This window comes from Hylobates moloch, unplaced genomic scaffold, assembly GCF_009828535.3.
Source record: "Hylobates moloch isolate HMO894 unplaced genomic scaffold, HMol_V3 SCAFFOLD_23, whole genome shotgun sequence".
Classification (NCBI taxonomy): Eukaryota; Metazoa; Chordata; class Mammalia; order Primates; family Hylobatidae; genus Hylobates; species Hylobates moloch.
Genome location: NW_026652298.1, coordinates 39,935,305 through 39,961,053, shown reverse-complemented (window position 1 = coordinate 39,961,053; position 25,749 = coordinate 39,935,305). Strand labels below are relative to the sequence as shown.

Sequence of the window (25,749 nt, the reverse complement as noted above, 5' to 3'; positions counted from 1 at the left end):
CCCGCAGGGCCCCGCCTTCGCAGCGCCCCGCCCGCCCTCCTGACCCCGACCCCCACAGGTGTGCCTGCTGCTGTTCGCGCTGCACTTCGCCGTGGCCGAGGCCCGTACTTGGCACAGGGAAGGGCGCTGGCGCGTGCTGCGGCCCAAAGCCTGGGCGCGGTGGCTGCTGGTGGCACTGACGGCGGCCACGGCACTGGTACGCCTCGCCCAGCTGGGTGCCGCCGACCGCCAGTGGACCCGCTTCGTGCGCGGCCGCCCGCGCCGGTTCACTAGCTTCGACCAGGTGGCGCAGCTGAGCTCCGCAGCCCGTGGCCTGGCGGCCTCGCTGCTCTTCCTGCTTTTGGTCAAGGTGAGGGCTGGGCCGGTGGGCGCGGGGCTGGGCGCAGACCCCAGGGCTGCAAGCGGACAGATTTCTCGTTCGCAGGCTGCCCAGCAGCTACGCTTCGTGCGCCAGTGGTCCGTCTTTGGCAAGACATTATGCCGAGCTCTGCCAGAGCTCCTGGGGGTCACCTTGGGCCTGGTGGTGCTCGGGGTAGCCTACGCCCAGCTGGCCGTCCTGGTAGGTGACTGCGCGGCCGGGGAGGGCGTCTTAGCTCAGCTCAGCTGCACGTCCTCACTGGTGCCACCTTCCCCGCAGCTCGTGTCCTCCTGTGTGGACTCCCTCTGGAGCGTGGCCCAGGCCCTGTTGGTGCTGTGCCCTGGGTCCGGGCTCTCTCCCCTGTGTCCTGCCGAGTCCTGGGACCTGTCACCCCTGCTGTGTGTGGGGCTCTGGGCGCTGCGGCTGTGGGGCGCCCTACGGCTGGGGGCTGTTGTTATCCGCTGGCGCTACCACGCCCTGCGTGGAGAGCTGTACCGGCCGGCCTGGGAGCCCCAGGACTACGAGATGGTGGAGTTGTTCCTGCGCAGGCTGCGCCTCTGGATGGGCCTCAGCAAGGTCAAGGAGGTGGGTACGGCCCAGTGGGGGGGAGAGGGACACGCCCTGGGCTCTGCCCAGGGTGCAGCCGGACTGACTGAGCCCCTGTGCCGCCCCCAGTTCCGCCACAAAGTCCGCTTTGAAGGGATGGAGCCGCTGCCCTCTCGCTCCTCCAGGGGCTCCAAGGTATCCCCGGATGTGCCCCCACCCAGCGCTGGCTCCGATGCCTCGCACCCCTCCACCTCCTCCAGCCAGCTGGATGGGCTGAGCGTGAGCCTGGGCCGGCTGGGGACAAGGAGTGAGCCCGAGCCCTCGCGCCTCCAAGCCGTGTTCGAGGCCCTGCTCACCCAGTTTGACCGACTCAACCAGGCCACAGAGGACGTCTACCAGCTGGAGCAGCAGCTGCACAGCCTGCAAGGCCGCAGGAGCAGCCGGGCCCCCGCTGGACCTTCCCGTGGCCCGTCCCTGGGCCTGCGGCCAGCCCTGCCCAGCCGCCTTGCCCGGGCCAGTCGGGGTGTGGACCTGGCCACTGGCCCCAGCAGGACACCCCTGCGGGCCAAGAACAAGGTGCACCCCAGCAGCACTTAGGCCCTCTCCCTGGCGGGGGTGGGCTGTGGAGTCAGAGTGGACACCGCTCAGTATTACCTTCTGCCACCTTCAGGGCCTCTGGCCAGGCAGAATGGCTGCACGCAGGTTCCCCAGAGAGCAGGCAGGGGCGTCTTGTCTGCCTGTGGGCTTCAGCACTTTAAAGAGGCTGTGTGGCCAACCAGGACCCAGGGTCCCCTCCCCGGCTCCCTTGGGGAGGACACAGCAGTATTGGACGGTTTCCAGCCTCTGAGATGCTAATTTATTTCCCCGAGTCCTCAGGTACAGCGGGCTGTGCCCGGCCCCACCCCCTGGGCAGATGTCCCCCATTGCTAAGGCTGCTGGCTTCAGGGAGGGTTAGCCTGCACCGCCGCCACCCTGCCCCTAAGTTATTACCTCTCCCGTTCCTACCGTACTCCCTGCACTGTCTGTGTGTCTGTGTCTTGTGTCAGTAATTTATATGGCGTTAAAATGTATATATTTTTGTATGTCACTATTTTCACTAGGGCTGAGGGGCCTGCGCCCAGAGCTGGCCTCCCCCAACACCTGTCTGCGCTTGGTAGGTGTGGCGGGGTTACGGCAGCCTGGCTGCTGCTTGGATGCGAGCATGGCCTTGGGCCGGTGCTGGGGGCACAGCTGTCGTCTGTCTGCCAGGCACTCATCACCCCAGAGGCCTTGTCATCCTCCCTTGCCCCAGGCCAGGTAGCAAGAGAGCAGCGCCCAGGCCTGCTGGCATCGGGTCTGGGTGAGGAGCAGGACTAGGCATGTCAGAGAACCCCAGGGTGGTTAGAGGAAAAGATTCCTCCTGGGGGCTGGCTCCCAGGGTGGAGGAAGGTGAACGTGTGTGCGTGTGTGTGTGCGCGCGTGTGGCCCAGGCAGCCCCAAGGCCCTCGGAGCTGGCTGCGCCTGCTTCTGTGTACCACTTCTGTGGGCACAGCCGCTGCTAGAGCCTCGACACCCCCCCCCCCCCCCCCCCCCCCACCCCCGCACCAAGCAGACAAAGTCAATAAAAGAGCTGTCTGACTGCAGTCTGTGCCTGTCTGTGCACCGGGGCCAGGACTTTATTTCACTGACACGCAATACCATCCAAGGCCAGCGCAGCAGGGAGGGCCCTGGCCTCACACAAACTCGGTGAAGTCCTCCACGGAGGAGATGAGGCGCTTCCGCTGGCCCATCTCATAGCCAGGTGTGGGCTCGGCTGGAGTCTGTGCAGGGGCTTTGGTATGGGACGGGGGGTGCACCAGAGGCAGGCTGGGGTTGGAGGAGGCGGCTTCCTCGCAGATCTGAAGGTAGAGGCAGCTCGGGCAGCAAGTCTGGGAGGCGTGGCAGCTGCTCTGCCCACACACCCGCCCCACAGCCTGGGCAGCCAGCACACCCCGCTGAGGGAGCCCCATCTTCCCTACCCGCTGGCGGAGCCTCTTAATGTGGCGGAGCCGGGCAATCCACTTGGAGGGGTAGATGTCGGTGGGGTTAGAGCGGCTATGGTGTACCTGTGAGGCCATCTGGGGACGTAGGCAGGGGGTGAACTCACTATCAGGTGGCACCTTGGCCTGTCCCACCAGCTCATGCCTGGACCCACCCCCACTCACATTTGCGTGCAGGGCCATCTGGCGGGCCACGAAGGGCAGGTTGCGGTCAGACACGATCTTGGCCACGCTGGTGTCCACAAGGCCCTCCATGTCTGGGGAGACTTGGTGGTCATGCCAGGCCCAGGGCCCTTGGTGCCACACTGCCGGGCTCCACCCAGCCCTACCTTTCCTGCACTGCAGGGCCCCACCCGGCCCTACCTTTCCACGCTGCCAGGCCCCACCTGGCCCTACCTTTCCTGCACTGCAGGGACACCAGGTTGCACTCGTAGTCCAGCGGGGTGATGATCACGTGGACAAAGTTGAACTGGCCCTGCCCAGACAAGAGAAGGGGTCGTCCCCGCACACAGCATGTGCTGAAGGCTACGCTCGGCCACTGCCTGGTTGCACTGCTAGACTCCTGTCAGCTCCATGGGCGGCATCTGCCCCTGAACTTGCCCCTCCGGCAGTGGGGCTGTGTTTGTCTGGCCTCCCCCAGGCCAAGCCCCCTGCACATCTGGGCCCAGCACCCACATATGCTGCAGCCACAGCCAGGGCACCTCCACTTACTGGGGCCCCCAGGGTGTCTGCAGCCACACATCCAAATCTGTCCGCCCAGCCATGAAGTGTGCGGTGCACCCCATCTCAGCACCACCTCAGCCTCCCAGGTGGCCCCCAACTGGTCGTCTTGGCATCTGGCAGAGCCCACCTCCCCTATGCTCCTGCCCCTCCTGGACTCTGACTGGCAGCCCCGGGGTTTTGGTTCAGTGGCTGCCTCAGCATCCTGGGGCCCTTGGAGTGAGGCCTCCAGCCCACCTGCCCTGCCTGGGCCATGCCAGCTCTCCCCGCCATGCTGGGGCTCACCCGAACCACACTGCGTGACACTGGCTGACCCAGCCCACCTCCAGGAAGAGGGTGACACTGGTTGCTGCCTAGTGGTGCATGGCAATAACCAAGCGAGCAGCCTGACAGCTGCCACTGGGGAGATTGTGGGGGCCCAAGGGCCGTGCCAGGCAGGAAGCACCAACCACACTGCCCACCCAGCACACCCAGTCTGCACTTGGCAGTTACTCCTGAGAAAAACTCAGCAGCAGGGGCCACAGGCTCCACGGCACAGATGATGAAACTCAGACTCGGGTTGAAGCTCATGCCCATGGGGCCCTGAGCAATGCGGCCTCTCCTCATGTTCCTCGTGACCGAAGCTCAGGGAGAAGGACCCGCCACCAACCCAGGACACAGCAGTGGGCACCTGCCTGGGGCCCAGCCTCACTGACAGCCCCTCACTCACCTTGATGGTGCCGAGCTTAAAGTCCTCGCCGGAGTCATTGTAGACAATGGACACAAAGTCGTTGCCCAGGTGGCGCTTCTTGTCGCAGCGGTGCTTGTCCACGTCCTTGGTGGGCATCAGGGTGGCGATGTGGAAGACGGCTGAGGGTGAGCAGGGCCAGATGGGTTTGTGGGGCCAGTGCTGAGGCCCTCTGTGCCTTGCACTGGGGCACCTCCTGATTCCTCCAGGGGCTGTGGGGGCCTGTGGAGGCCACGTCCTCTGGTGTCTGGCCAGTGGCCCTCGGCTCTCCCCAGGGGCAGGGCTTTGGGACGCAAAGCCACCAGCCCCATCACTGCCTCCATGCCCATGCTGTTAAGCTCGGAACCTGAGACATGGGGAGCTGGAGCAGGTGGTGCCGGGGCCATGCCCCAGGGCGTGGAGTAGCAGGACTGGATGGGAGCCGTGCCGAGGCCTGGGGCAGCAGGAGCAGGTGGGGGCCAGGCCATACCTTGCATGATGTCATCGTGCCAGCAGTAGGTGAACTGGCCGTCCTCACCACACACATCCAGGCCTCCCAGGTACACCTTGTCCGGCTGGCAGTCCTTCAGCTCGATGAGCCGGCCCAGGCCCGTCAGGAACTCCGTGTACCTGTAGGAGCCATGCTCGTTGGACAGGATGGCGAGCTCGCTGTTGCTCTGTGGGGAGAGGGGAGAGGCAGGGTGGCATCACTCCCCGGCCGGGCCCTGCCCCGCAGAGGGTGGGGGTGCCCAGCAGGCTCTGCCAGGAGCCCCACTCTGATCCCTGAGGCAGACAGGACCATCCATTCCAGCAGCCACCCAGGCCAGACACCGGGTGTCATCCTTGACTCCCTCTTCCCTCAGCCCCGTGTGTGCCTGGCCAGCAAAATCGGGGAGCTCCACGCTCAAAGCACACCCGGGGCCCTGGGCCCTCAGCAGCCTGTCCCCAGGGGCCTACCCCACTCCCACAGGAACCATCACCACCCACCTCCATGAGCCACACAGCGGGAGGGACTCACTGACTCGGCTTAGTCAGGCCATATGCCCTCCGCTCAGAAGCAGCCCAGGCCCTGCCCTTTCCCTTGGGATGAAGGCTGCTGAGGCTGCCTACCCTGTCGGCTCCCGTGGTCGCCCAGCACCAGCGCTCAAGCTGGGTAGGGTGGCCCCGGCCTCTGCACCTGCTGCTGGTGTGCGGGATGCCCCCACCCCTTACGCAGGCTCCCCCGCCCGCTCCCTCACCGCTCAGCTGTCAGCTCACTGACCAACAGCGCCCTCCCTAGCCCTGCGACCAGTGCCACCCGCCCGGTCCTTCCCACTCCTTGGTGTGCCGGGTGCTCACACGCTGACCTGTCACTCGTGCCTGGGTCCCCAGCACTCAGAACAGCACCTGGCATGGAGCTCAATGAGCGCTTCATGCTCTAGGGGACCCAGCAATGTTGAGCTCTGTGGGGCGTGGGGGTCCCAGACTCCCACCCCCTGCAGGCTGAGGCCCAGCTGTCCAGGCACCCAGGCCAGCCCCGCAGCCTCACCTGGCCTTCTCCAACATACAGGACGGCGATCTTGTGGGTGTCGTATGATGGGATCTGGTCGAGGAGCTGCACCGACCGCTCGAAGGACTGTGACTGTGGCACACAGAACCCTGCCTGAGCCCCAGATGCCCGTCCACGGGAGGCCACCCCACCCAGGCCGGTCACGGCAGGCTGCCACAGGGAACTGAGGCCAGAGCCCTCTGCAAGCCTGAGCTCTGAGCAGCAGAGCTGGGCCCCCCACCATTCACGCGAGCCACACAGCTCCAGCAGACTACAGGAGAGGGAGGCCACGCCTACCTCATTGGGCAGCAGGATTGGCTTGTTTGACTCGTCGCCAAAGAAGGGGGAATGGTAGAGCTGCAGGAACACGAAACTGCACAGGGAGGGGACGGTGGGCACCCAGGTGAGGACCTGGCCAGGGCAGCCACAGCCCACAGGGAGGAACACAGAGCCTGGCCATCTCCCACTCCACCGCCCTCCCAGGGGCTCCGGCCAGCCTTAGGGCACAGGCCACAAGGACCCTACCCCAGCCTGCTCAGCCTGGGGCAACTGAGGCACCAGGTTCCCGCAGGACAGGTGTCAGGAGCCCCGCCCGGAACCAAAAGGCCCACCTGGGGTTGATGCCCGGCACTTTCTCTGCATTGGAGGCTGTGGCTCTGCTCTTAAAGGCATCCTTCTCTACCCTCTTGCCCCTGCGTGATGGGGCCGAGTCGGAGATGGTGTAACCTCGGGGCCGGAGGCCACTGGGCGAGCGGGGGGAGCTGGAAGGCAAGGGACCCTCGGGCTGGCCCCGACTGTCTTCGCCTGAAGCTGACCAGGCAGCACTTTCCCCGTCCAGGGTCCCTGACTGTGACCGGGCCTTAACCTCAGGGCTCAGTCGGCCCACGTCGGCCTTGTCCCCAGGGTCCCCGAGGATGTCCTGCAGGCTCTGCAGCTCCGGAGAGGAGCTGGACTTGCTCAGGGGCTGCGAGGGCTGGAAGGAGAGGTCCACAGAGGGCCGGCCACCCTCCGAGGAGATGGCTCGCTCAATGGGGATGCCCCTGGCAACCAGCTCCTCCGCGTGGAGTGACTTCTCCTCCTGGCTGGAGACTGAGGATGACTAGAAAGGAGCATCCCGAAGAGAACCCCCGTCAGGTGGCGCCCTCGAGCCCACCTGGGGTTGACCTGGAGGCGGCGAGGCTCTATCTGTCCTCTGTCTCGGGGCCGCAGACCAGCCCGAGCACCAGGCTATGGCCCCCGCCCGTGACGCAGCAGCACTGCCACCAGCTGTGCCCACACCGCGCGAGCAAAGGTATCAACATCCCCTGAGACCACGGGCTGCCCAGCAGCCAGGGCCAGCCCAGGTGGAAGGCTGGGAAGTGCAGACCGTCTGTGCACGAGGGATGTGGAAGAACATCTCACCCAAGTTCACAGAGCCAGTTCCCTGGGTGCAGGCACAACCACGCAGAGCCCTGCCTCCCCGAAGGAACCCCCCGAGCTCAGGAGGGTCCAGGTTCTGAGCCACACTCACCCTGCTGTAGGCATCCGTGCGCCTGTCCATGCCTAGCGCTGCCTCAAAGTCCTCCAACCCTGGGGACTCCACTGGCACAGGAACCTCACCAGGACTTCCCTCCTCCATGACCACGGCAGAGTCTGGGAGGACACAGACGGGGCTGCTGGATGTGGGGCTGGGCCAGGCCCTGGCGCTGACGTGGCCTCCGAGAACCAGCCTTCTCCTGAGCACAGGGACAGCAGCCCTGCGGAGCCTCCCCAGGGCTCTGCTTACTGCTGCCATCCACTGAGCGGGCAAGGAGGACGCTGGGAGGGCCTGGGCGTGACCCTGACACAGGCCTCTCCTGCAGGAGCTCCCGGGGGTTGGGCAGGTAATCGGCTCTGCCCACCCTAGTGTCCACCAGCAGCCACCCGTGCCTCCAGGTAGGCAGGGCAAGACACTCTCCGCCCGACGGGCCTCAGCTCTGAAAGAGCGGGAGCCTGAAACCAGCCCTCCGTAACCGAGGAAAGCGGTGGAGACTCCGTGACCTGGGGCAAGTCCCTGTTTGCAAACAGACTTAGGAGCCTGCTCCCAAGAGCAGAGGCTCACCCTCCAACTCCAAGCCAGACTCACAGCTGGGAACACTAAAGAGAGATGGTGGGAGGCCCCAAAGCAGCATTTCCTGTGCCAACGGCAGGGCAGGGGGAGAGGAAGTAGAAGCAGCAACAGAGGGGACCATCACAGCCCCCGGGGCGCCCACACAGCCCTGCACACGCGCAGTCAGCTGCCCCAGGGCCCGTCCCACGCAGCCCTTCCAAACCAGCTCCTGTCTGCACGTGGAGACCTGGCGGGGGAGCACCATGCAGGTCACAGCACTCCCCACCAGCGCTTGGGGGCAACAGGCAGAAGTCGGTCTGCAAGGCCCTTGGTCAACGTGGGACGTGAGGCAGCCCCATCTGTGGGTTCCAGAGGCCAGGGGAGCCACCATAGGCCAGGGCAAGGCCAGCTCGGCAGAGGCCCAGGGGCGGGCTTCCCCCTAAACAGCTGCCACCCATCAGAGTCTGCAGCTCAGCTGATGTCACCATGGAGACTTAGGCCACCCCCACCCCGCAGGCCTGAAGCTGGGCCGGGAGTGCTTGCACAGCGCGGGAACAGGGCTCAGCCACAAAGGGACCAAGTCAAGGGGATCCCGCTGGCCAAGCCAAGGCATTCTGCACAGACGTCCTCACGCGAGTCGGGACCTGCTCCCCAGGGCAATGGAGGCAGACGGACCATGGGGGTGGGCGGATGAGGCGATGAGCACAGCATCTATGAGGCAGAGTGGCGCTCTGCAGCGAACCGCTTCCCTTTGAGAGGCGCGCCAATACCTGCCCAGGAAACGCTCCTGTGCAGCTGTCCTTGGCAGCTGGACTGGTACAGGGAGGAGAAAGAGGCCACTGCAAGGGAAGCCCGTGTGCGGCCACGTCAGCAGGAGGGGCTACACACAGGTCGAGCAGAGAGCACAGGCCCCGTGCCTGCAGAGGAGAGAGGGCAGGGCCAGCGGCCAGCAGGGGCGCGCACGGGGCCCAGCGCTACAAGCTGCTCGGGCAGACCTGAGGAGGGCACTGCCTCCCTCCTCCCGTGAATACACGTCCTAGGCCGCTAAGTGCCATCTGCAGCCACAGGGAAGAGCCAGAGGGTCTGGCGAGAAGCATAGTGCTGAGTGGGGTGGGGGCCGAGAGTGCGCAGGCGGGCTCAGGGGTCCAACCCCGGGCCCAGGCAGGGAGGGAGGCTGCCACAGAGCCACCTGGAGCCCGCAGTGCTGGACCCCCACAGAGGGTGCTGGGCAGAAACTCCACAGGGCCCCCTACTGCTTCTGACGCTGCCAGCTCCAACTTCCTGAGCAGGGCAGGCACCTCCCAAACGCCGGAGGACGATGGTGCTGAGGCAGGCCAGGGACCACTCTCAGCCGTGTGGGCGCCCTCAGCAGAGAAGAGCCACGTCGCCACCACCAGGAGCACCAGGCCAGGGGGAGCAGAGCCCGTGCCAAGGTCTGCCATGCCACTCACCTGTGTTGGAGCGAGGCAGAGGAGGGGGTTTGGCAGTGCTGGCCGCCGGCACCGACAGTGACTTGTACAGAGCTGTGTCCCGGTGCTCCTTGAAGCGCTCTGCCGCCATGAGGGCGTTGGACAGTTCCTGCAGGGGCATGTTGTTGATGTCCGAGGAGAAAGGGCTGAGCGGGTTCTCCAGGCTCATCAGCCAGCTGGTGTTCCCTGCGGAGGCGGCAGCACCTTTGGCCTGAGGCCAGCGCCTCCGCTTACCCATCCCTGGCCCCCTGGGAGGCTTCCTGGCCTGGGCCCTGGCTTTGCCCCGATGCTCCCTCCCACAATCCTCAGGACCACCATGTCGGAGCCAGCGCTGCTCTGGCGGCCACCCACCCTGCTGCCCCCATCAGCCCCTGCCCCGAAGCCAGGCTCGGCCAGGCACCTCGGAGCGGCAGCCTCCAGCCCACAGCCTCACAGTCTGGACCCAAGGCCTCCACGAGGGCTGGAAACCCTACTCCTAGAACCCCTCAGCCACAGCACACCCAGGCGCCCCTGGGCTCTGGGCCTCTGTGGAGGCTCCCCCTGCCCCTGGGAACAGGCTGAGCTGTGCCCCCACGTTGGTGTGCTTTAGTCCCAACCCCAGAAACTCAGAACAGGACTGTCTCCAGAGAGTGGGTTTCAGAAAGGTAATTAAGGCTAGCAAGGCACCAGAGTGGACCCTAAGCCACGACTGGTTTCCTCCTAAGAGGAGATTAACACGTAGACACCCAGGAAAGACCCTGTGAGGATATGGGGAAAAAACCGTCTGCGTGCCAAGGACTGAGGCCTCTGAGGAGCACGTCCTGCCGAGGAGCACCTTGATCTCAGACTTCCAGCCTCCAGGCAGGGAGGGCAACTCTCTGCCGTGGAAGCCACTTGGTTCGCCACAGGCCCCTGCCCCATCTCGGCCACCTGGATCGCCCCTCACAGCTCACCTCTGGAGACTTAAAAGTTACCCCCAAAGGGCCCAGCACGGTGGCTCACGCCTGTAATCCCAGCACTTTGGGAGGCCGAGGCAGGCGGATCACGAGGTCAGGAGATCAAGATCATCCTGGCTAACACAGTGAAACCCCATCTCTACTAGAAATACAAAAAAACTGGCCGGGCGCGGTGGCGGGTGCCTGTGGTCCCAGCTACTCGGGAGGCTGAGGCAGGAGAATGGCGTGAACCTGGGAGGTGGAACTCGCAGTGAGCAGAGATCGCGCCACTGCACTCCGGCCTGGGCAACAGAGCGAGACTGTCTCAAAAAAAAAAAAAAGAAAAAAAAAAGTTACCCCAAAATACCCCAAGAGGGCCAAGTCTGCAATCGCCTGAGTGTGCACAGCTCTGTGGGTGACTGGCAGAGGGGTGGGGCTCACGCCAGCCCCACCCAGTACCTGTGGGCCTCCGGACCAGGATCTCCGCCCAGCCCTGGGTCAGCAGGGGCACACAGGCCGCCAGGTTCGTCTTCTCCTGCACAGGAACCCGGGTGCCAGCTGAGGCCTTCTCAGGCTTCGCGGCTGGCGCAGTCCGTGGTCCTGAAGAGGTGGCACTGCCCAGGAGCTGGGAGGCCGGCACGTCCAGGGCACCAACTCGAAGACCATGGCCCCCTGAAGAGGAGGCAGAGGACGGGTGACCACCAGCTAAAGCTAAATGCTGCCCCCGGCCTGGAAGGCTAGTGCTACAGGGAGCCAGAGGGTGCAGCTCTGCCCTCGGGGCACAGCCCACCACAGCGCTGGCCTCAGTGGACCCAGGGCCACAGGGAAGGACCCAGAACCTGTCCTGCAGTCAGACCACAGCTCGCTGGAGCAAAGAGGGGCTCCAGGACGGAGCCGGGCTGAAAACCCACAGGAAACAGCAGCTCCCAGAGCAGGCCCCTCTGCAGCAAGCGGGCCACACTCCACCATTCCACGGCTGTGGGGTGAGCTGTGGAAGCCTCACTGCAGAGTCAGGGCGTGGGCCGTGCCTGAAGCCAGCCACCCCGGCCCCTGGGCTCAGGGCCTTCCTGAACACTGGGACCAGCGGCAGCAACTGAGGGAGCCCTGGTGCCTGTGTGGAGGTGGCTGGGGCCAAGGCTCACCCGACATGGAACGGACCCGGTCCCGGGCCCCGCGGGACACCTGCTGCCCAGCCTGGGACTCCAGCTTGGCCGGCGCTTCCTTTGTCTGTCTCACATGCACGCCGGTGCTGGAGCTGAGAAGAGAATCCCACGCACAGGGTGGACTCAGTCCCCAGGGTGCCACGTGGGCCTGGGCTCGGGACATCCGGTGTCGAGGCTGGCAGGCGCGGAGGGAAGGAAGGTACAGTCACCTCGACTCCGGGCCGGACTGCAGCTCCCCCGAGTCCAGGCCTAGTAACGACCGGGTCCCGGTTCCCACGCTTGTTGTTACAGTGACAAGCTTGTTCCCAACCAGCCAGGTTTTGGTCCTGCCACCCGCCAGGAGGAACTCGCCCACAGGAGACCTAGAAGACAGGGAGCGTGAAACCCAGCTCGCCCGTGGAGCTCCCGGACGCCTCGGCTCCCGAAGGCCCGCCCAGCCCCGGAGTGCCGCCTGGACCTCTTCGGGACAGCCGTGAAGTTGGAGAAGACGTATCGAGCCATCATGTCCAGACAGGTTTCCGTGAGCTCCAGGTGGAGGGTCTTCAGGCTATCATCAGCCTGGGCCACGGAGTTCTCGTCTGCAGACCCCAAGCTGGCACTGGTGAGGGACGTCTGTATCCTGCTGGAGGGAGAGGCCATGACCAGGGTCAGGGTGCCAGGCAGGGCGGGCCGAGCCACCTATCACCAAGGGGCCAAAGCTCAACGCATGCACGGCCGAGGACCTCGCTCGGAAAGACCCCAACAGGGCGTGGGCGGCCCAGCGAGCCTCAGCTTGAGAATCACGTGGACCACATCGTCCCAGAGAACGGGGAGACGCTGGGTGGGGAAGACCAGGCCTATTGGTTGGAGCAGACTCAGAAGGCTAGAGAGACCGACATCCCCCTCACCGAAGCCCACGGGAGCACTAGGTTACGGCCTCGTGGCGAAACGGTGTAGTCATGCAGAGAGGCGGAGGCCACACAGACAGGCCCAGATTGCATTCTGCCCGCAGGCTGCCTCCGGCAAGCACACAGAGGCCTGGGATCCCCGCGTGGCCTTTCACCCTCACCCTCGGGCAGGCGAGCAGCTGCCTGAGTCCCACACCCAGTGACAGGGAAGAGGCTTATACGGGGTTCAGTCTGATACAAATTTCATAGCCCCTAGGCAGTATTTTGCTCATGATACAGAATGTGCTAGAAAATGGCTTTAAGCCTCGTCAAGCACCCCTACCACCCCAACCCCTGGCCAACTCCCGCCCAGCAGAGGCCAGCCTGACGTGAGAAGGTGGATGGACTCAGGGCCGCGGGACCCCTTGGCCTGCAAGAGGCTTCCAGGAGGAGACAGGTATCCCCTCTGCCAGTGCCAGCAGCGATGACCCACAGGCAGGTGACAGCCGAGAGCCCGAGAGCCCACATTTGCACCCGGACACTGCGGGGAGAACCAACTAAGGCCACGCCCTGGAGGATCCTGGCCCCCACCCTGGCCCTCCCAGGCTGCCCCACCCCAGCACCCTCCACAAATGCCCCTTCTTCCCTTTCAGCTGCAACAAAAAATAAACCTTGGTGAGAGGAAAGCCCAAGGAAAAACGTCCGTCCTAGAGAATATGAAAAGGCCAAAACCAGGAGCAGTGTCTCCCCCAACCCGCACTGCGGCCCTTGGGGACAGCCTGGGGAGGCTGCTGCCCGGCACGCCTGACTCTCTCGGGGCAGCACCCCCCTGGGGATGCGTGCAGCCAGCCCGTGCTCATACAGGGCCTGGGGACAGAATGCAACCTTTCCACCCCTCGTCACCGGCTCCCCCTGGGCTGGCCAGAGAGGACACGGGCAGACGATGAGGTCATGCAAGCAGCCCCATGCACTGCCACCCAGGTGCTCACGGGGCCAAGCTCCAGGGTCCGTGCCCCCCACCCGACAGTCCCGCTACCTGCGGACCACATGTTCAGACACACTGATGCTGCGGCACCGGAAGGCCTCGGCTGCAGAGCTCTCCTTGAATTCTTTCACGGGTGGAGAGTTATTCAAGCCTTGTTTGGGGGGTCTGGCTATCCTCAGACTATCGGGTGAGGAAGGAGCCCCAACGCCCCAGAGAGCCCAGCTCCCGGGAAGGGGAGAACAAGCCAGTGGAGGGGTGAGGAGGAAAGGTCCCAGGCCACAGGGTCAGGATGGAGAGATCCCGCGGGTGAGATGAGCAAAAGAGCCATGCCAAAGGGCAGTTAGCGGGGAAGAGACAGAAAACAAAAATGCATGATAATACGTCTGGTAAACATGACTGAGAACAAGTATGGCTTCACGCATGACACCAAAACAAACAACGTCGGTGCAAATTAAACGTGTGTGGGTCACCCCCACGGCAGATTCCAGGCTGTGCTGGCCAGGCAATCCCACCCGCTCGCGGAAGGCAGGCACCGCCCAGCTCTGACCGAGGAGGCACTGAGGCCTCAGTGGCCAGGCCCTGAAGGTTGCTAGGAAAAGAGACCAAGACCCCAGAAAGGAGTCTCTGGCCGTAATGGCCGAGCTTGGCCCCCGGCCCCCAGGGGCTGGAGAGAACAGCTTCCGAGTGGAGGTCCCGCTGGAAAATGCCGTATTCCCATCTAGGGAAAGCCAAAATAGCTTGGGCAGGAAGGTGGGGGACAGGAGGAGAAAGCCGTTCAAATGAAATGCAAACAAGGACACAGAGGCCAGCTCAGCTCTTTGCGATCTGGCAAGGCGGCGGCGACGAAGCAGAGTCCCCGGCTAGCAGCAGGCTGGGGGCTGCAGAGGAGGGGGCAGCCCCAGACAAGGCCGGCTCCTTCGAGGGGCTCAGGCACCTACAGCTTGCACCCCAATCCCCAATTCCACAAGTAGGTGCTTGCGGCACAAGCGGCCAGGACCCAGGCCACGGTGCTACTGCGCTGCAGGCCACCACGGCCAACCTGCTGAGGGGCTGAGGGGTGTTAGCGGCCCCTGCAGGTCCTGCCCTGCCTCACATACTCCAGGGCACCTCGGCCCCCAGCCACAGGACCCACTTCCACTCACTGACTTGGAGGCACCGTCTGCCAGGCCACAGCCCCATGTCCCTCCCCACCCTGCCCCGACGCCAGGCACACCCCCGCAGGCCGCACCTCTTGGGTCTCTCGTTGAGACTAGTACTCCGGGCCCTGAAGCTGTCCTTCTCGGGGGTGTCATCAAAAGACAAGAGGACATTGGACCGCAGGCCCTGGCAGAGTGAACAGGCCCAGACAGTGAGGGGTGGCAATGGGGGGTGGAGGCCCTCAAAAGGCCTGCCGGGTGCCCCCTGGCCCGGGACAAGCTGCAGGCTAGGGGCAAGGCGGCAGCACCCAGCTCCCCCTCCTCAACGCCCGCCGTGCATCAAACCCCTGCAGGCTGCCCAGCAGAGCGCCCAGCGCCACAGGCAGAGCCCCAAACACCTTCCCACTGCCCTCTGCTTGCCTGTCACTCTGCCCTACCATGGACAGCCAAGAGCAAAGCAAGCCCTGGCCCACCAAGAGACACTGCCTGCGCCGGCCCTGGGCCCACCTTAGTGATGAAAGGCACGAAATCCTTCCGGAAGGGCAGGCGGCACCTGATGAACCACATGGCTATGACGTGATGGGCCAGACACACGATGTACTGATTAAACCTGAGATGATAAGGGGGCTGGCACTCCATCCTGACAGCAGGGAAACATCCCCAGGGCAGGAAGTGCATAAAACCGAGGCGCTCAGGCCTTGGGTACAAAGGCTGCCAGGCCTTTCTGCTGCAAGGCCTGGCCGGAGCCACGGCTGGGAGGCACAGGGCCTGGGGCGACCACTCACTTGGAGGGGTTGGTGTACGGCAGGGAGATGGCGAACACACTGGCATACTGCTCCGCAGCGAAGTTCCTGTAGAGGTGCGGCAGCCTGGCCAGAGCTGCAGTAACAGAGACAGTGGTCAGGGGAGCCGGGGGCCCGTGCAGCGCCTCTAAAGGCCAACACGGCTGCTCTGCTCACAACAGCGATGGGGTGCTGCAGAGGAGGGAAGGCCACAGCCACACAGACATCACTTTCCCGACCCTGGCCTCAGCTCTCCGTCCCATGGCCAGCTAACCACAGCTCCCAGGCCAATTTGAGCTGTGGCCTACCATTTGTGTGACCCGTGAGGAAAGGCTTCCACACCTCTTTTTTTTTTAAGATGAGTCTCGCTCTGTTGCCCAGGCTGGAGTGCAGTGGCGCAATCTCGACTCACTGCAAGATCCACCCCCTGGGTTCACGCCATTCTCCTGCCTCAGCCTCCCGAGTAGCTGGGACTACAGGTGCCCGCCACCACGTCCAGCTAATTTTTTTGTATTTTTAGTACAGATGGGGTTTCATCGTGCTCGCCAGATGGTCTCGATCTCCTGACCTCATAATCTGCCTGCCTCGGCCTCCCAAAGTGCTGGGATTACAGGCGTGAGCCACTGCACCCAGCCTCACTTTTTTTTTTTTGAGACGGTGTCTCGCTCTGTCGCCCAGGCTGGAGTGCAGTGGCGTGATCTCGGCTCCCTACAAGCTCCGCCTCCTGGGTTCATGAGATTCTCCTGCCTTAGCCTCCTGAGTAGCTGGGACTACAGGCACCCGCCACCATGCCCGGCCAATTTTTGTATTTTTAGTATAGACAGGGTTTCGACAGGTTGGCCAGGCTGGTCTCGAACTCCTGACCTCAGGTGATCCACCCACCTCGGCCTTCTAAAGTGCTAGGATTACAGGCCTGAGCCACCACGCCCAGCCAGGCTTCTATGCTTCTAAAGGGTTATAAACAAAACAGAAAGACTGACAGGACTCATATGTGGCCCACAAAGTGCACACGATCTTCTCTCCAGCCTCTGCACCAAGTGCTGGCCCAGCGGTGCCCTTCTGCCATCTAAACATTGAGGGCCTGCCCAGACGCGTACTAGACAGTGGGGGAAGGCGCAGGCACCTGCGCTCCTGAAGTCACAGTCTCGGGGAAGCGAACAAAGCCCCCCTAAAGCGGCGTGTGCTCTGATGGACAGAGAGGAGGCCTACCAGAACCAGGGGAGGGCCACTGCTCGGTGGGGAAGAGGCTTCTTCAAGGAGGGGCGTTCACCTGGACACTAGAGGGGTGAGAGGAGCCGCCCCTCAAGGCCAGAAGGGAGAGCATTCATGGCAGCCGGGCAGAGACGCTCAGGCCGAGGCAGCACAAGGCGAGACACCCAGGTTCCCCAGGGAGTCCTGAGAGAGGGCACCAGAGAAGCCCGCACAGGTTACACAGCCCGAACCTCAAGGGTGCATGTGCAGGCAGGGCGGGGACTCACTGGACAGGAACTCCAGCAGTGGGACGGCCATGCTGGCTGTGGCCGAGATGTGCGTGAGCTTCACCACCAGGACGGGCAGTGCCTTAATGATGATGTCAGGCATCTCCACGCTGCAGATGGACAAGGCCACGACGCACTGGCTGGCACAGCGGTGGATGAGGCCCTGCTCCAGGCAGTAGACCATCTCGCGCTGCACAAGATAGGACACCTCAGGCCCCACCCGCTCGCAGCAGAGGCAGCCTCGCCTCCCCCTCACCAACCTCCAGTGCTCCACCGGGAGAACAGCCGAGGCTTAGGAAGTCCCAGAATGCCTGTGGGGCAGAGCCAGCAGTGCTGAGCTACCCGAGCAGACTCTGCACAGCAGACTGCTCCGGTCAGTTGCATTCTGACACGATCCCACAGGCCAACAGAACCCACACACGCTGGGCTCTCATCCCCTGGTTCTGGGCCCTTAACAGCCTGGCTCTGTTGCAAGGGGCAGTGCTGCCTGAAGCGGCAAAGCCGCCAGATCCCACACCAACCCTGGGCAGTCTCTTCCATGAGGAAGAGAAGATGAGCGGCGCTCAGGCAGAGCCTGGGGGCAGATGGCCTGCCGGGCAGTGCCCCGGGAACAGCTTCCATTTCCCAAAGCCGGCCTCACCCCTCGGATACACTGTGGGCCAGTAAGGCTTCAGAACCTGCAGCCCAGCAAGGCTGGCTATGCTCTGGGGCAAGACCCATGAGGACCCAGTGAGCCTCTCAGAGGGTCTGAAGGGGCCCAACAGGGTGGGGCTGAGCCTGAGGGATGGGAACCCAACATCAGCTCCCTACAGGGCCACCATCAGAAGCAGAGGCCCAGGGCACAGATGGGCCGAGCCTCAGAGTCAGCATCTCCTGGCAGGCATGGCCCTGAGCGGAGGCCAGAATCTCTAGGACCACAGCTCCTCATCCCAGAGGGCCATGTCAAAGAGAGGTGTGGAGGAATACGACTGGGACAGGGGGCGTGAGGCAGATCGCAGGTGAAGGGACAGTTTCCGGTACCTGACGGTGGGCGTGGAGGGAGGCAGAAGCCAGAGCCCCTGGCCTGCCCGCCCTGTGCCTCAGAACCAGCCCAGCTCCACCAACTGGCATGGCCACCTGCCCCATGGGACGGCAGGGACAAACCAGGCAACGCTCTACAGAGAGGAGACGCTGTCCGGGGTGGACAGGGAACACTGGACGGCTCCCAGGCCCCAGAGACAGCTAGAAGCACCAGGGAATCGGACGCCTCCGCTCTGGGCATCTGGCAGCCACCCAGGGAAGCAGAGCCAACTCACTCATTCCTGGCCTGGCAGAAACTCGTTTATGAGAAAAATGTTGGGCCTACCTGGGCCAGGCCCTCAAATCCTAGGCCCCATCAAGCTCGCCTGTCCTGCTCTGACCTCCTACCTGTTTGGTTTTGTCCAGGTAGTTATGGTAAGAGATTAATGCTGTCAGCACTGGAACCACGGCCAGGTGTAGGTCAGTTCTGGAGAAGCCTTCTGGGGCGCCTCGGAGCCGCTCTAGTGTCTTTGGGCCTGAAAGCTGATGACCAAATCCAGGCATGAAACCCCTCCCCAGCGGCCAGGTCATGGGGTAGCCAGAGGGGCTGGGGAGGCCCTGGGAACGCAGGCCCAGGAAAGGGGGCCAAGGGGCTGGGGAACCTTCTTGCCTCCCTCCCAGGAAGGGCCTCCCTTTCAGAGTGGCGGGAGTGCCTGCCAAGTAACACACCAGGAATGTGATGTGAATGGCACGGGAGCCCCACTTAGGAAAAGGACAGATGGGAGATGTCCACACTCAGTGACATGCCCTTGGCTGGGGACCTCTGACGTCAGTCCCAAAAGCTGCGAGTGGGAGCAGGGACCCCTCCACCCTGCCGGAGGCACAATCTACGCTCCAGAGCGCAGCTGAGTCTGAGGGAAATGGAGCCCCAGCCTGAAGGGTCTCACTCACTCTGCCCAGAGGCTCGCACGCAGTCTTTTGGGGAAGAACCCTACTGGGTCCCCCACCCCAACCCCAGGCCGGCCACGCTACCATGGAGCAGAGAGCAGAGCACAGCTGGTCCACGCTGCAAGGGGAGGTAAAGATGAGCACTTTGTAGCGAAGGGACTCAGGCAGCCTGCCCAGAACCAGCTTCAGCACCTTCCAGTCAGACTCCTATGAGAAGAGGAGGCGTCAGGACAGGGCCTTCTGGACCCTGGTGACAGAGGCGGAAGCTCAGCGTCTGAGGCTCTGCTTGTGGCTGGACAGCGGCAAGGGCCACGGAGTCCCGTTCTCAGCCAGGGGGAGCCTGCCCAGCACAGGCCTCTGTCCCTGCAGCTGCTCAAGGAAGGGGGAAGGCTCAGCTCTGAGGGAGGGCTGCCCGCCACAGGCCAGACAGGGAGGGAGGCCCAGTAGGCAGGTGGCGGCTCCCTGTCCTCCTGGCCCAACGTGGGACGAATGGTCCCCGTCCAGCCCCACTCACCTGCTTCAAGCACTGCAGCAGGACGCGGAAGAGCAGGGAGTAGGGAAGGGAGCCCAGCCGCACAGCCGGGCCTGCAGGCGCCGGGCCAGGCGGCCCTGTGGGAGGAGAAAGGGGGCCGCTGGTCTTCTTCTCAGAGCCTCTCTCTGGCTCCCTGCAGAAGCAAGAGAAGCAGCTGAGGCCAAGGCCGCGCAGTAGGAACAGAATAGACTTGGTGCCTCCCGACCCTGGGACATCCCCCAGACATGCAACCAGCGCCACCACGGCCCCAGCGCCTCTGACGCCCTGAGCCTCATGGGCCATGGGGCAGTCCCACGTACATGTAGTCGCAGACGCAGTAGGGGCTGAACCGCACGACTCCATCCTTGTTGGGCAGGCCGAGGCGGTGCAGTGAGTCGGCCCGCAGCAGCAACAGGAAGTCAAAGGCCTGTCAGGGAGACGACGGTGAAACCCAGAGCCAGGCTCGTGCAGGCCCAGGACAGGCAGCGTCCCACCTGATCGGACCCACGTCCAGCACCACGGGCACTCAGAAAAGGCCACCTGCTGATGTGCACACACCCACATCCCAACACAAGACACAGGCTCTGTACTGGTGACATCGGAGGCCCAGCACCCACAGCCTCCTCCCTCCCTTGCCTCGGAGCTCACAGGGCCTGACGTCCACCACCACAGCTGGGCCTGCCTGTGATGGAGGGGATGGGCGCCTCGCTCCTCTGGCAGCACCACACACCCCCGACTGCCAGAAAGCGGAGCTCAGCTCCCAGCCCTGCCACTTCTTCCATCGACAGGCTGAACAGGATTCTGAGGCCACAGGGGTGGCCCCAGAGAGCACGTGCTCTAGGAGGGAGGGCTCCCATCCCAGTCACCTCTGCTCAGCCTGGTGCCGACATCCACAGCACAAACTCAGTGCAGCTCCTCCAGCCCTGTTCTGCCCAGCCCTGCCCTCTCCAGCCCTGCCCTGCCCTCTCAATTCTGCCCTGTGCTGCCCACCTGCCCAGCCCTCTGCTGCAGGTCCTTCACAGATTCTGCAGCACCAGGAGCATCAGGGCCATGCACTGCCCCGGAAGTCACCATGCTTCCTTTTCTCTGCCCCAACCTACGCCACTGTGCAGCTTACAGCGACAAGTCACAGATGTGTGCTGCAGGCAGAGGGAAGGACACCAGGACTGGGGAGGCTGCGGCCACAGTGGGTGCAGAGGAGGGACGGTCAGCTGAGGCCCCATCCTGGGGCCGTCTCTGCAGCTTCCGGGAACCGCACCTGCCGAGCTGGGGATACCTGGCTGGGCCCCCAGGAACTGGCTGCCCACCCCCAGCCACCGTACCTGCAGCCGGATGCTGCTCGCGATTGGCAGGGTGTAGCTGTGCTTGTAGTGTAGCTGAATGTGGCTGACCAGCATCTCATACACGCGCGTGGCGTGGCTTGCAGGCAGGGTGTACAGCTTGGTCTGCAAAGAGAAGACGCAGCTCACCACGGCGCAGGAGGTGAAAACGCAGCCCTAAGACGGCACCCTTGTCCCGGAGCAGGGGCCGGGACGGCTTCTCTAGAGTGCGTGCTTCAAAACACACGACCTTCAAACCCAGGACCACCAGGGCTCTCTCTCCACACAGCAAAAAGTAAAACCCAACCTCGTGCCCATCTCATCATCAGGGCAGCGATCAACAGGTGAGGAAGAGTCCATTCAATGCAGAAGCTCCAGCTGCGTGGCAGACAGGGCAGAATGGGGCAGGGAGTGTGAGCTGCAGGGCGATCCCAAGTGTAGGCAGCCCCTCCCGAAATGTCAACGGCACCTCCCTGACAGGTGAGACAAGGTGTGAAGAGCATCCGGTGCCTCTAGCAACCCTGGGGACCGGGCCAGCAGGAGCTGGCCTGAGGGACCCTTCGCGGCACTCGGGAGGTAAGTGGTTACACTGTTATCCTTTTAAAGAAATGATTAACACCTTTAAATGATTAAAGAATCATTTAAAGAAATGACTGAGGCCAGGTGTGGTGGCTCACGCCTATAATCCCAGCATTTTGGGAGGCTGAGGCGGGCGGATTATGAGGTCAGGAGATCAAGACCATCCTGGCTAACATGGTGAAACCCCATCTCTACTAAAAACACAAAAAAATTAGCTGGGCATAGTGGCGGGCACCTGTAGTCCCAGCTACTTGGGAGGCTGAGGCGGGAGAATGGTGTGAACCCGGGAGGCGGAGCTTGCAGTGAGCCAAGATCGCACCACTGCACTCCAGCCTGAGTGGCAGAGCAAGACTCTGTCTCAAAAAAAAAAAAAGTAGCCAGGTGTGGTGGGGCATGCCTGTAAATCCTAGCTACTCGGGAGGCAGAGGCAGAAGAATCACTTGAAACCAGGAGGCGGAGATTGCAGTGAACCAAGATCGTGCCACTGCACTCTAGCTGGGGTGACACAGAGAGACTCCATCTCAAAAAAAAAGATGATTAAATGATTAACAGTTTCTCCTCGTCTCAAAATATTATGACATAAAAGCAATATCCCTTCCTTGGACAAAAAAGAGGTGGAGGTGGGGGTTCACACAGTGCCTGGCACCCCCCACTCCAGGATGGCCACATGGGACCAGCAGAAGCTGCCGCCCTGCCAGGCCCACTGGGCAGGCAGGAAAGGAGGAATCAAACTTGTCACCGTGTCCATTATGCAAACTCTCTGACCCTTGAACAGCACGAGGCTGGCCTTCATGGGTCACTTACATGCCAATTTTCTTCCACCTCTCCCACCCGAGAGAGCAAGACCATGTGTCTCCTCTCCTTCCTCCTCAGTCCCCTCAACATGAGGATGACAAGAAAGAAGACCTTGGTGATGAGCTACTTCCACTTAAGGAATAGGAAATGTATTTTCTCTTCCTTACGATTTTTTTTTTTTTTTTTTTTTTTTTTTGGGAGACAGAGTCTTGCTCTGTCTCCCAGCCTGGAGTGCCGTGGCGCAATCTCAGGTCACTGCAACCTCCACCTCCCAGGTTCAAGTGATTCTCCGGCCTCAGCCTCCCGAGTAGCTGGAATTACAGGTGTGCGCCACCACATCCAGCTAATTTTTGTATTTTTGGTAGAGACGGGGTTTCACCATGCTGGCCAGGCTGGTCTCGAACTCCTGGCCTCGTGATCCGCCCACCTCAGCCTCCCAAAGTGCCAGGATTACAGGTGTGAGCCACCAAGCCTAGCATCTTAATAGCATTTGCTTTTCTGTAGCTTACTTCACTGTAAAAACACAGAATACATAAAACACACGAGCTGTACGTTAATCGACTGTTTGTTATCGGCAAGGCTTCCAGTCAACAGAGGGCTGTTGGTAAAGTTTCTGGGGAGTTAAAAGTTAGATGGGGATTTTCACCTGCACAGGGGCTGGCGCTCCCAGCCCCATACTGTTCAAGAGTCAACTATGTTGCTTTTCAATTATAACAAAAGAAATGAACACAGGCCGGGCACGATGGCTCACGCCTGTAATCCCAACACTTTGGGAGTCTGGAGTGGGTGGATCACTTGAGCTCAGGAGATCAAGACCAGCCTGGCCAACATGGTGAAACCATGTCGCTACTAAAAATACAAAAATTAGCCAGGTGTGGTGGCGCGCATCTGTAGTCCCAGCTACTCAGGAGGCTCAGGCAGGAGAATCGCTTGAACCTGGGAGGCGGAGGTTGCAGTGAGGTGAGATCGTGCTGCTGCACTCCAGCCTGGGTGACATACTGGTGAGACTTTGTCTCAAAAAAATAAAGAAATGAAAACAGCCAGAACCAGGACTCTGCCTCAACTAGGAAATATCTCAGTTCTGCAGCCCAGACCCTCAAGCCTCCAGGGCTGGAGTTCCAAGTAAGGGCAACAGAACCTCTTTCCTTCCCTCTGCAGAAGCAGGAAGGTTCTCAGTTCTTCCAGGCCATAGGCCCCCACAGCCCAGCACACCCCTTCCCAGTCAGTCAGTAAACAGCATGGTGCTCGTGTGAATGAGACACCAAGGAGGTGATGCCTGTTTTTGATTTGTTTTGTTTTTGAGACGTTGTTTCATTCTTGTTGCCTAGGCTGGAGTGCAATGGCGTGATCTGGGCTCACTGCAACCTCTGCCTCATGGGTTCAAGTGATTCTCCTGCCTCAGCCTCCCGAGTAGCTGGGATGACAGGCATGCACCACCACGCCTGGCTAATTTTGTATTTTTAGTAAAGATGGGGTTTCTCTATGTTGGTCAGGCTGGTCTTGAACTCCCAACCTCAGGTGATCCACCCACCTCAGCCTCCCAAAGTGCTAGGATTACGGGCATGAGCCACCACACCCGGCCGATGCCTGGTTTTCAATCAAACACCACAGCCAGGTGTGGTGCCTCATGCCTGTAATCCCAGCACTTTGGGAGGCTATGGTAGGAGAACTACTTGAGGCCAGGAGGTTGATGCCAGCCTGGGCAACATAGCAAGACCCCGTATCTACAAAAAATGAAAAAATCAGCCAGGTGTGGTGACGTGTGCCTATGGTCCCAGCTACTTGGGAAGCTGAGGCAGGAGAATCACTTGAAGTGATCACAGGAGTTCAAGGCTGCATTGAGCTATGATCACAGCACTGCACCCCAGCCTGGGCGACAGAGTGAGATCTTGTCTCAAAAAATTAATAATAAAAAAAAATCAATCACCACTTTAAACTTCCATGGTAAGAAATAAAAACCCATGACATATAAACATGACACGAAATTGTTCTACCATCCAACATCTTAAGGATGAGCTTTTGGGCAAACTGATTCACACATTATATTTTACATGATACTGACACTGACAGTCACACGTAAGTGATGCTGTGAGGCTTTGAAAACTAGAGGCAGGCCGGACGCGGTGGCTCACACCTGTAATCCCAGTACTTAGGAAGGCCAAGGCAGGAGGATCACCTGAGGTCAGGAGTTTAAGACCAGCCTGGCCAACATGGTGAAACCCAGTTTCTTTCTACTAATAATGCAAAAAATTAGCCGAGCGTGTTGGCAGGTGCCTGTAATCCCAGATACTCAGGAGGCTGAGGTAGGAGAATCGCCTGAACCCAGGAAGCGAAGGTTGGAGTGAGCCAAGATCACACCACTGCACTCCACTCCAGCCTGGGTGACTGAGTGAGACTGTATTAAAAAAAAAAAAAAGGTAAATCAGAACCCTTACATGCTGCTCGAGTGGATGGAAAATGGCACAGCACCAGCGGAAAACAGCCTGGTATCGCCTCGAAACATCTAATGCAGACTAAACCTAGGGCCCAGCAATCCACTCCTAGGTGCAGACCAGAAGTGAAAATGCAGACCCCGCGAAGCCCTCGTAGAAGGTTCACAGCAGCACCACTCACCGCAGCCGCAAGGCGGACACAGGCCAGAGGTCCACCAATGGAGGAGCAGATAGACAAAATGTGCTCCTTCCAGATGAGGGAATACTACTCAGCCATGAAAAGCAGGGGAGCACCAACAGCTGACACAACCTGGATGGGCCTGGACGCATGGCACTGGGTGGAACAATCCAGTCACAAGACAGGAAACTGTTCTACCATCCAACATCTTATGGATGAATTTTGTGTGACTCCACTTCCATGAAATGTTGAGAGTAGGCAAATCCACAGACACAGGAAGCAGCTTGATGGTACCCGGGCTAAAGGAGCAATGGGGCGTGGGAGCGTGTGCTACTGGCATGCTCAGGAGGTTCTCAAGCTCACTGTGGGGATGGCTGCAGAGCTCTGTGAATTTACTGAAAACCACTGAACTGTTCACTGTGAATGGGTAAATTGCATGATATGTGAATTAAATCTCAACAAAACAGCTGCAAATATTAAACGGACTGCAGGGCGGTAATGGAGGGCCACCTTTACTTCCCAGGTGCTGTGCTGGGCGCCGAGGGCAAGTGCCATGCTGAGGATGGTACATGGTTCCGGCCCTGACTCAGGACCACAGAGACAGGCTCTGGTCAGGGCGTAGAACAGGGCCTCTCACATCCCTGCTGTGACCAGGAGAGGCAAGCAATGGAACCTCCTTCCATCCCTCCACAAGAGCAGGAGGAAGGTTCCGCTGCCTGCTGGGACCACTGCACCCTCAGCAAATCCAGGGAGGGTGCAGGTCCCACTGGGGAACAGACTCCAACACAGCGCAGATGCAGCTGGTGGACGCTCGCCATGCGCGCCCTGGGAGCAGAGGCCTCATGCAGAACACCCACCTGAAGGATGACCAGAAGCCCCAGGACGGCTGTCTTCACATCCTCCAAGGAGGCCGAGTACGCAGCCACATCCCTTTCTTCTAGCTCCGGGGGTGCGGAGAGGGAGCGAGCCATCACCTTTGAAGAGAAGGCCAGGACTTACACACAGGCTCATGGTTCTCTGAGGCAGTAGCCGTGAGAACACTTTCTACCACAAACACCTTCTTTTTTTTTTTTGAAACCGAGTCTTGCTCTGTCGCCCAGGCTGGAGTGCAATGGCACGATCCCAGCTCACTGCAAACTCTGCCTCCCGGGCTCACGCCATTCTCTTGCCTCAGCCTCCCCAGTAGCTGGGACTATAGGCACCCACCACCACACCCGGCTAATTTTTTGTATTTTTAGTAGAGATGAGGTT

The 25,749-nt window shown here is 61.5% G+C and overlaps 2 protein-coding genes across 12 annotated transcripts in view; one reads left to right on the top strand and one right to left on the bottom strand.

Moving 5' to 3' along the window:
* The window catches only part of PKD1 (polycystin 1, transient receptor potential channel interacting), a 52,500-nt gene extending 49,974 nt beyond the window's left edge, over window positions 1-2,526 (top strand). Inside the window, exons 42-45 of the mRNA XM_058433943.1 lie at window positions 59-349; window positions 425-559; window positions 638-943; window positions 1,034-2,526. Of these exons, the coding sequence (XP_058289926.1) occupies window positions 59-349; window positions 425-559; window positions 638-943; window positions 1,034-1,501 (1,200 nt within the window). The 3' untranslated portion in view covers window positions 1,502-2,526. The remainder of the gene's footprint in view (window positions 1-58; window positions 350-424; window positions 560-637; window positions 944-1,033) is intronic.
* The window catches only part of TSC2 (TSC complex subunit 2), a 41,838-nt gene continuing 18,030 nt past the window's right edge, over window positions 1,942-25,749 (bottom strand). For 3 of the 11 annotated variants that reach the window (XM_032145328.2, XM_032145329.2, XM_032145333.2), the window contains 27 exons: window positions 25,356-25,472; window positions 20,518-20,640; window positions 19,516-19,622; window positions 19,199-19,349; window positions 18,769-18,891; window positions 18,145-18,279; window positions 16,738-16,927; window positions 15,263-15,356; window positions 14,985-15,087; window positions 14,570-14,664; window positions 13,393-13,521; window positions 11,948-12,112; window positions 11,700-11,852; window positions 11,470-11,582; window positions 10,787-10,999; window positions 9,396-9,599; window positions 8,715-8,783; window positions 7,387-7,508; window positions 6,488-6,975; window positions 6,174-6,249; window positions 5,877-5,969; window positions 4,839-5,025; window positions 4,352-4,491; window positions 3,319-3,397; window positions 3,088-3,179; window positions 2,902-3,000; window positions 2,486-2,781 (listed from right to left, as the gene is read on the bottom strand). In XM_032145328.2, coding sequence (XP_032001219.1) covers window positions 2,617-2,781; window positions 2,902-3,000; window positions 3,088-3,179; window positions 3,319-3,397; window positions 4,352-4,491; window positions 4,839-5,025; window positions 5,877-5,969; window positions 6,174-6,249; window positions 6,488-6,975; window positions 7,387-7,508; window positions 8,715-8,783; window positions 9,396-9,599; window positions 10,787-10,999; window positions 11,470-11,582; window positions 11,700-11,852; window positions 11,948-12,112; window positions 13,393-13,521; window positions 14,570-14,664; window positions 14,985-15,087; window positions 15,263-15,356; window positions 16,738-16,927; window positions 18,145-18,279; window positions 18,769-18,891; window positions 19,199-19,349; window positions 19,516-19,622; window positions 20,518-20,640; window positions 25,356-25,472 — 3,825 coding nt within the window. In that variant the 3' untranslated portion in view covers window positions 2,486-2,616. Of the gene's footprint in view, window positions 2,782-2,901; window positions 3,001-3,087; window positions 3,180-3,318; window positions 3,398-4,351; window positions 4,492-4,838; window positions 5,026-5,876; window positions 5,970-6,173; window positions 6,250-6,487; window positions 6,976-7,386; window positions 7,509-8,714; window positions 8,784-9,395; window positions 9,600-10,786; window positions 11,000-11,469; window positions 11,583-11,699; window positions 11,853-11,947; window positions 12,113-13,392; window positions 13,522-14,569; window positions 14,665-14,984; window positions 15,088-15,262; window positions 15,357-16,737; window positions 16,928-18,144; window positions 18,280-18,768; window positions 18,892-19,198; window positions 19,350-19,515; window positions 19,623-20,517; window positions 20,641-25,355; window positions 25,473-25,749 lie in introns of those variants that run through there. The other 8 variants (XM_058434184.1, XM_058434185.1, XM_058434186.1 and 5 more) reach the window with 8 other exon arrangements.